Raw genomic sequence first — 9,898 nt, forward strand, 5'->3', positions numbered from 1 at the left:
CTTTCAGTTTACATTTTCAGTAAAATGACTACACTGTAAAAAAGAAAAAGTTGAGAAAACTTAAAATTTCAAGGCAACATGATGCAAGAGATTTTTGAGTTTTCTCAACTTTTGCAACTGTTGTTGACTTAACTAAGATTTACAAGTTCTGCCAACTTGGTTCTTCTTGTTCACCTAATTAGGATAATCCTGGAAGTCTAACGAAGAAATTCTGGTTTCAATGCCATGTTTTTCTGCCTTTACCAAACAAGGATATTCTTGTTGAGTAATCATACAATTCTTACTTCAGTGAGTTGAAAATGTACCTATATAAACAAAGGAAAATGTATGCTGTTATTATACTTGAAAAAACACTCAAATAGATATAGAATAAAACAAAGCACAATTCAATGTTATCTAAAAGCTTATTTATTTTGTTCAACAGTGCTTTCAGTACATTTCAGAATGTCATGGGCAGTAGGGTGAATTTCTGTTAAAAAAAAGAAAAGAAAGAAAGAAAAAGAAATAACAAACAAACAAAAACGTGTTGCCAGTTTCTTTTGGGTGCTTTGAGCACCCCAGCAGAGACGTTAAAATTCCAGAGTCCAGAACCAAAAAAGAAAAGTGTCCAGCAACTTAATAATTCACGCACACACACCCTGACCGTCTTGTAAAAGCTTAACATAACTATTTCACCTTAAATAGGGTAATGCCACAAACGATTGCCTATGTACCCAGACATTGACATTTTACATGGGCTTACTATGATGAACTATGGAAGTTAAAAGTTATTAGAAATGTTACCATCAATGAAGAGGAAACTAACAGGTAAAACACCAGTTCTATGCTTCATGTGAAGTGGAAAACACTATAACAAATCTTTTAAAATACTACAAGACAAATTTTCACCATATATTCTCAACAATACAGATTCATCTGACTAAAACTTACATTTCGAATAATGATACATCCACTTCACCTTCATATTGTCCGACCAGGTCAAAATAAGATGGCCTCAATTGCTTTAAAGATATAACTCATCTGCTTTGGATAATCAATATTGAGGGCATACAGAAGGCCAAAGAGGTATGCCAAGGCAGTAGAGGTCTGGAATGTTATGTAGCACGATGTCCCTTTCCAACACAACTGCATGTTCTTGACGTATCAGCATCGTCATCTTGTAGGATGGCAACTGATACACCGTTCAACACTGGTTCCAAAATGTCAGTGTCCTGAAGAAAAGTAAAATATGAATTATTGAAAGCTAAGAAAAACTAAAGACAAAACAAATTTCTAAAGATTTAACTTTAACCTCTATACCATGCTGGTCATTTGACTTATAGAGGTTTTAAGAAGAAAAAGCTTATTTTCCTTTAATTAATGCCACCTTGTGAGTTTTGTACAAAAATATTTTCTGCTATGGAACACCCACTAACAATGCCCAGCTGCTGCCCAGCAGAAAAAAAAGGAGTGAGAGTTATGACAACTGCAATCCCCACTATAAAATTATCTGGACTGCACTGAGGAAGTGTACATTTCCATTTTGGATTAACTCATCCTTTAAAAACATCTCATAGCAATTAGTTTTACTTGCATTACTTTTTTGTACTTACTAAGCACTTCAGGAAAACCTCTGTTGCATCCTCTCTGAGGAAAATGGGCAGGCCTCTCAGTGCTGGTGGGACACAATGTCAGATGCCTAAAGAGTATTCAGTGGAAAACAAGAATTTCAATTAGTGTAGTAACATGGTGTACTATACACAATGCAAAATCAGAACTCTCATGGTAATGAAAATAAAGCACAGTTCAGACCCAGCAACACGCAAAAAAAACAACAACACCATGTTAACAATTTTACTTTCTATTTACAAATTAAATAAAAATACTGCCAAATAAGAACAAAGCAATGACTGATGACATTAATTTTTACTGACTGATGTGTTTTGTTTGAAGCCAACATCTTTTTCAGTTTCTGTTAAGAGAAAAGTATTCTCTCTTCTAAAAATGTCAGATAAAGAAGCACTTCACTCACCTGTTCATCAAGTTTATCCAGGAGATCTTCAATCTCCTCACAAAGAGCTCCCTTCTTAGACCGGTACAGTTTCAGCAGGCCAGGCACAAATTTGTCAAGGTGTGATGGCTGCAACTACAGCCCCACAGTGGTAATACCCACCATGTTTGTAGAGGCTTATAAGTAACATAACATTCACATTTGTCTTTCTTTAAATATAGGCATTAGTTTACAGGATAATAAATAACTGGTTTTTGTTTAAAGTTAATTCACATATCCACATGACACTGTATTCTAAAATAAGTGCGCACATTTTAGTTTACACTGTTATGTATGATTAATCTTTTGTTTTCCGAGTTACCTTAGTTGCAGCTGCTCCAGTCCCTTGATTGAGGAGCCAAGAGGTGGAAAAGGGGCGGAGCGAGTTTTAAAGGAACAATACAAATTGGTTCATGCCATAATTCGGGACCATGGGGGGAATTGGAGTTTATTATGTTTGGTTTAGTTAGGTTTTGTGTATTTTACCCCTTTTTCTGTTTTTGTGGGCTGATCAGCCACTATTTAAGTTTCCCCTTTGTCTTGTTAAGTTAGGTCAGTTTGTTTGAGTTATCAGTACTTTGAGTAGAGTTTTGTTATTTTGACCTCTTTTATGGGCCCAAGATTTTGATTCTTTTGTCATGATTTAACTAATTATGTTCTTTTGGGTTAAATAAAAAATCATTTTTTTGGACGTCAACCTGTGTCTAATTTTTCCTTCACTGCTCGGTCCATCACACAAGGGATGCATTGAAGGTCCCCAGGAGGTCTTTGCTTGTGATCCGATGAAATTTTTCAGATATCTAAACAAGACATTCACCAAAATATTGTCATTTATTCAGCACAGAAAATTCCTGGGTAGCTGTCTTGGACAGTCTGCACCATGTTATATGCCTGACTGTGTTATCAACAGCAAAACCTACTTCAAAAATCTCTCATGAATACGTATTTTGCACAGGAATAGAAATACCCTCCACAAAACCCAATATCAATATGCAAATACATATTATGTTCTAAGTTGCACCAAAATCTGTGACCAATCAGATTCTGTGACCTGCCTTGGTATTCTTTCCCTAACCATCTCAGTCTATAGAAGTCCTATTTCTAGCACTAAAAGAAAAAAAAGAAGAAAAAAAACCATGCTAAAATTATGAGATTGCCTTTCTGTTTCACAATTTCGATTTAGCATGAGGTCTCTTTTCTTGAAAGAAATTTCTTTACACATTTTCTGTGTAAAGAAAAGTTCAGGGTAAGGATTTCAATGTAACACTGACAAGGGTCTTGACTGGAATAGTAGCACAATATAATAAAGTTGGCCAATGCATTACCCCAGCAAATACTGTACTACTTCAATATAGTCAATCTAGTATAAATCATCCCCAATTTGAATAATAATTAAATTATAAATAAATTAGGACAGTCTTACCTCCTCAGAGGAAAACAGCGCAGGTCATCTCTCCTGGACACACACACTGGACACCATAGGCTGACACTCCACGACCTCTATCCGCCTGAGAGAAAATGTTTGCAATAATGAAACATTTCAATATAATGTAGAAAAAAAACGAGGAAAAAAAGAGTTACGGATCGGACTCCCTGATCCTTACTGCGCATGTGCAAAGTCGGACCATACAGATCGCGTCTAGCCCTGGAATTGTACATAAAATCAATACTCCACCAACAAAAAGGCTCTCAAAACAATACAATACTTTCCACAGCTTTGAAGGATGGGTCAGGTGTATCCTTCGTGGCCCACCCTATGCCAGAATTCATAGCGCAGCCCAGCCGATTCTAGTTTCCAACAATGGCGGCAGCCACTTAGTTTTAATATTACTCTTATTACTCTTTCTGGTTCACAAAGTAAACTTTTAAGATATTTTCAGGCGAGAATGTAGCTGTGTAAATTTCAAATATCTGCTCAGTTTATTAAGACAACACATATTTGCAAAAATGCTTCTACGTTTTCGGAGACGTTTTTTCAACCCCCCCACCCGCGGTCCTTGCTAGCTCAAACATGATATATAAGTCACTTAGATAACTTAAATATGTTATTGTTTGGCTTTTTTTTTTCCAGTGTTTTACTCATTCCACCCTCCTGGGTCCTGATGAGGATGCAGCCTAGGCGCTTGTAGAAAATCCTAATAATAGATCTCGTTAGCTTACCTGCTAGGGCAAATAGTCGGCAGCTCCCGCACCTGTCCAAAAAATGGTCAAATAATACACTCCAACTTCAGACCAGGTAAAATCTGTAATGGTCGAAAAATTTTAATTTTCATCCAACTTTGGCCACGTTTCTTCAAATTTTCTTAGCAGGTTTTCAGTCCAGAACACATTGACAAACCACAATCACACTGCTCAGGTCTGCTCAGGCTCGTTTGGTCCAGTTCAAACTTGGCACAGACCACGTGTGCCAGTCATCTACGGGGTTTCCCACTGGTTCCCAACTTGACTCAAAAAATCTACTCAAAAATTGATAATCTTTGTTATGCTCTCTAGAAAATCTTAGTTAGGACAACAATGGAAGAAATTTGTTGGGCAGACAAGCTTTTTTAGGTTTAGTTTTATTTCTAAGTCAGTTTAATTTGAAAACTTTAATTAAATCAACAATTACTAGTTATCGTTTTTACAGTGTGTTGATTGGTTCACTCTGCCCATCAGTCTGATTTTACCTCTGTTGTTTCTACACAGAGCAGGAAAAGTACCCCGCAGCTTTAATAACGTCTAATAATGGTAAAAAGCAGGGAGCGGGGATAGCTCAGTAGGTAAAGTGGTTGCCCCATTAGAGAATGGTCGGCTGTTTGAATCCACCAAACGGCTACCCTGAGGTAACCTTGACCAAAGGAACCATTTCTACACGCTGCTCCTCGGGCGCTGGATTGGTAGCTGTCTACTGAGTGAATGGGTTAAATGCAGAGGACTACAAATATTCTCAAGTGTGGAACTATAAGGGCTTTAAAATATATACATAAAAGAGTAATGACAAAGCTGGAGGTTCTTAGCTCTATGCTTTCCTTTTCATTTAAATTATCCCATTTCATTTCCACACATAAGATGAAAGATATATATATATATATATATATATATATATATATATATATATATATATATATATATATATATATATTTACACTACTGATCTTTTTACATAGCACATAAATTCAAGTTAATGTAACTTTATCGTTAAATAAAAACATATCCTGTCATGTGTCAGATTCATGTCACAGCTCTTTAACTGTTGTTACAAGATATATATATATATATATTCATAATGCTTATTTTCTGATTATATTGTTTTATGTATTTTAATAAGAGAGGCCTTTAGAAACCAAGCCCAGACGAGACAAAAACTAGGTCAGAGGGTGACAGTTCGCCCTGGCAACAGACTTTAGAAAGGGGAAGTAAAGAAAGGGGAAGTTTAGTGCAGAGCTGCACAGGAAACCAGACACAAAAAAAGAGGAACTAAGTAAACTGTGTGTCGGTGTGACGTAGTGCAGAAATATATATATGGATTTAGCTGCAGAGAATTCAGACCTGAGCTTGTGTGTTCGTGTGGCGGGTCTCCATTTCCAGAAATGTAAAAATAAAGATTATTTTTTGAGCTTGACCACTCTGAGTCCAGTCTTTCACTGTCGCCAAACGAATTCAAAAGAATGGAATTTAATACTGTGTATAATTAAAAATCAGTGTGCAAGTGTGAATTTTAATGTGTATCATTTTTGCTTCAGCCTGAATTTTTGTGCAATTTATTGCTTACAGTAGAACAGCACGTGAGATTTTTAAGGTAAAAAAAAAAACAGTCACACTGATGATTTGGAAGTCTCAAAAACATCAAATATGAGACACTTGGTGTTACAGAATGAAGTTATGAACTAAATAAAGAGTAAAATGTCTGGTTTATTAAAGAAAACGTTTTTTGTTTTCAGATTTTAGGATAAAGTCAGTATTATTGTGGACACAAAATACAACCTTCAAATAATCTCATAAAAGTTCTATTATCACATATCTCACAACTTGACTCAACAGATTCTGTTCATTCTTTATTTTATTTGGATAAAACACTGTCTTCAAGTTGGTGTTAAACCTTTTAGTTGCATCTTATCTGAATTATTTTCAATCTCTTGTTATTACAGAAATTTTTTTTATTATACTAATTTTGTGTGTGTTTTGTTACACATGGAAACATAGTCAAATCCTCCAATAGCTTGGTTTGATTCTATCTGCACACCAGTCTTTGTGCAGAGGTCAATCTGGTCAAACCAAACAGCAAACTATTTAAACAGCAAGTCTGTTTAGATAGTAAAGAGTAGAGAGTTTGTAACTCTAGTAAAATCAGTCTGACAGTTGACTGTTCATATGAAATGTACATTATTTAAACTTTTTCATAGAAAACAAAGTTGTTTGTTTGTTTCCTAAACACAATAATAGTCTTGATTATTTATTTATTTTAAAAAGGATTTCTGGTTGTTGTGGATCTCATGGAATATTGTTCCTCTTCTAATTTTTGCATGCACATAATTTGGGTTGGAGTTAAAGACTAAAATTTTATAAAATGCTGATTTGTAAAAGGAACCCACCTACCTAAGTCTTGTGTCTCCTGTGTTGCAATCAGATCAAGATTCCTGTAACCAGAGAGACTTGCAAAAGCACTGTCCCCATATCAAAATACTGTTTACTTAATGTTAACAAAAAAGTATTTGTATTTGCTGTATTCATAGTTTTAGAAAAATAAAACTAATTTCATCTTGTCCAGGTTCTCATCAAAAAGTTGAGTGAATTTTATTAAGTCTCTTATAGATAAAGTTCACCTATTGGCAAAATTTGATGATTTTAATTGTTTATTTGGTTTGACCTTGGAGCGTGTGTGTTAATGTCGGATGGGGGGTGGGAGTGAAGATGGCACAAAAGTGTCAGTGATTTCAGATAATCTTACTTTTAAAATGTATGATTTAATGAAGAAATGGTATCAAGTATATTGTGATCAGCAAGCACAGAGGTTTGGAGAGAAAAGGTAAAAGAAAGTATAATTCTGAATTAAGAATGAATTATACTACTATTCACCTTGTAGTACCATATCACCCCATTAGAGCCCTTTGCTCCCGCTCTGCAGGCCTACTTGTTGTTCCTAGAGTATTTAAAACTAGAATGGGAGGCAGAGCCTTCAGTTTTCAGGCCCCTCCTCTGTGGAACCATCTTCCAGTTTGGATTCGGGAGACAGACACTATCTCTACTTTCAAGATTAGGCTTAAAACTTTCCTCTTTGCTAAAGCATATAGTTAGGGATGGACCAGGTGACCCTGAATCCTCCCTTAGTTATGCTGCAATAGGCTGTACGTAGGCTGCCGTGGATTCCCATGATGCATTGAGTTTTTCCTTTCCAGTCACCTTTCTCACTCACTATCTGTTAATAGACCTCTTTGCATTGAATCATAACTGTTATTAACCTCTGTCTCTCTTCCACAGCATGTCTTTTATCCTGTCTTCCCTCTCTCACCCCAACCGGTCACAGCAGATGGCCGCCCCTCCCTGAGCCTGGTTCTGCCGGAGGTTTCTTCCTGTTAAAAGGAAGTTTTTCCTTCCTGCTGTCACCAAAGTGCTTGCTCATAGGGGGTCATATGATTGTTGGGTTTTTCTCCGTATCTACTGTACAATATAAAGCGCCTTGAGGCGACTTTTGTTGTGATTTGGCGCTATATAAATAAAATAAAATTGAATTGAATTGAATAAAAATGAAAAATAACCATCGGCGCACTGGGCAAATGGCCAGTGCAATCGATGGCCAGTCTAGCTAAGCTGACCTAACCCCACCTACTGGGCACCTGAAACACAAAACACACAGCCAGTTTAGCAGCCAACAGATGTCATCACATTTTACAGTGTGGGATCATGCAAAGTCCATCATTAGTTTGAGTGATGCCCATCATTATACCACATTTAGTAATACACTTGCACATAAACTTACACACTGCTGGCTGGTTACCAGTGAAGAGCAACGTGTGAATGTTGATCTGAAGGAAAAGGACTTAAAACGAGAGCTACAATTGGTAAGGTGGAGATCATTAGTATTATTAACTGTATTTTTTTTTTTTTCAGTAACTAACATCACCTCTACGTTTCATGTCAGTTTTTTCTTCAGTTAGTACCAGTTATACCTCACACAGGTCACCATACAAAGTATAGAAAGATTTTTTTACTTGTTTCTCAGAGACATTAGTTACGTTGGTAAATATCTTTGCAGTTTCTAATATTTTTGGTAGTAGTGAGTTGTTTCAAAATTAAAAATTTTCAAAATATATCTATTAGTATTATTATTGCTTTTAAGTTGTATTGTGTCTAAAAATAAATAAGAAATTAATGTTAAATTGCAAAGATAATTTTTTTATTTGATATTCATAAGTCAAATATCATGAAGTAAAGTGTTGTTTCCTGACAAACCTTTTTCCCCCTTTTTCTCCACACAAGCGCCAAACAGCACATTAATCAGCATGTCACATAACTCGTCTTACTCTGCCTTTGACTGCGTTACCTCAAGCACTGGGATTTCGGTCACCATTTCTTTTCTCATCATCAAGATATCTGTTATCCTTTTTCTCTCCATCTTCATCCTCTGCGTGGCTTACCAACGATGGCAGCAGCAGTCCTTCTTGGCAACAACAAGTCACTCTGACATTTTCACCTATCATATGACTGCCATTGAACTGACAAATTTACTGGGGGTCATTGCTTACTTATGTGGCATATACACCAATACCTCAGTGTTGCTTCTATGGTGGTGGTATTTAGCTTCTTTTGTCTATCCTGCAGAGATATTCTTTAACATTGTGACATGTGTGGAGCGCTACCTGGCTGTTGTTCACCCCATCACCTATATGGGGCTGAGACAGTCGGGTGGGGTCAGGATCAGAAACATCTGCATTGTGTGTGTGTGGTTGATGTGCTTTGGATTTCTTGGAGTAGCAGCTCTATATTACCCTGATGTTCCCTATGTTCCATATTTCTGTCTGATGATGGCATCGTTAATTATCGTCTCTTTTTGTAGCCTCTCTGTTCTCTGTGTTCTGTATCGTCCAGGTCCAGGAGAAATGGGAGCAAACAGGGAGAAGATTGATCATTCAAAACAGAAAGCTTTCTACACCATCACAGCAATAATGATAGTGCTGGTGGTGTGTTTTCTAGGAATGCTTGTTACAGTTGGTCTGCATAACTCAAATCTGTTCCGTGACACAGACAGATGTGTCATTTTCTTTTCTCTTGATTGGTTCAGTCTGCCCATCAGTCTGATTTTACCTCTATTGTTTCTACACAGAGCAGGAAAGCAGTCCTGCAGCTGTTTCACCAAAAAGTACAAAATAACTATTATTTAACAATAAGGACAATTTAAACAGAACTGAATTAGATTTGTAAAGTGCGCCTCTCAACTGTATGAACTTCAGCATTTTGTGCTGCTCTTCCTAAATGCTGTGTTATGTACTGGGATTCAGTTTGAATCAAAAATCTGTTTTACATTGTGCACAAACATTTGTACCAACTGATTTCAATTAAAGTAGGGACATAGTGGAAAATTAAATGAAATAAAAGCAGATTTAGACAAAAAGATTTGGAAAGAGCAGGTACTGAAGTTGGTGGAAAAAGATGAAAAAGCTCTGATGACAAAGCTGGTGCTACTTAGCTCAGCTTATTTGTTTTCACTTAAATTATCCCATCGCATGTCAAGATGAAAGATTTTTACACTACTGATCTTTTTACGTAGCACAAATTCAAGTTAGTGTAAGTTTTTCCTTAAATAAAAACATATCCGGGGATGTGTCACCAACATGTCACTTTGATAGATTGAATGATAGAATGAGTCAGCTCTAAACCTGTGTAAGCCCTGAG

At 36.3% G+C, this 9,898-nt stretch overlaps 1 protein-coding gene across 1 annotated transcript; it reads left to right on the forward strand.

Annotated features, from left to right (window-relative positions):
- The first annotated feature begins 8,508 nt into the window (after nt 1-8,508).
- LOC148103776 (uncharacterized) lies at nt 8,509-9,387 on the forward strand. The gene has a single exon (XM_087838212.1). It carries the CDS (start codon nt 8,509-8,511, stop codon nt 9,385-9,387), a length of 879 nt encoding a protein of 292 aa, XP_087694338.1.
- The last annotated feature ends 511 nt before the right edge of the window (nt 9,388-9,898 follow it).

Source organism: Neolamprologus brichardi, chromosome 3 (genome assembly GCF_056152115.1).
Source record: "Neolamprologus brichardi isolate AB-2024 chromosome 3, ASM5615211v1, whole genome shotgun sequence".
Classification (NCBI taxonomy): domain Eukaryota; kingdom Metazoa; phylum Chordata; class Actinopteri; order Cichliformes; family Cichlidae; genus Neolamprologus; species Neolamprologus brichardi.

Bases quoted from the DNA above. Each gene is read 5' to 3' on its own strand.
- LOC148103776 (XM_087838212.1), top strand. From the start codon at position 8,509: ATGTCACATAACTCGTCTTACTCTGCCTTTGACTGCGTTACCTCAAGC.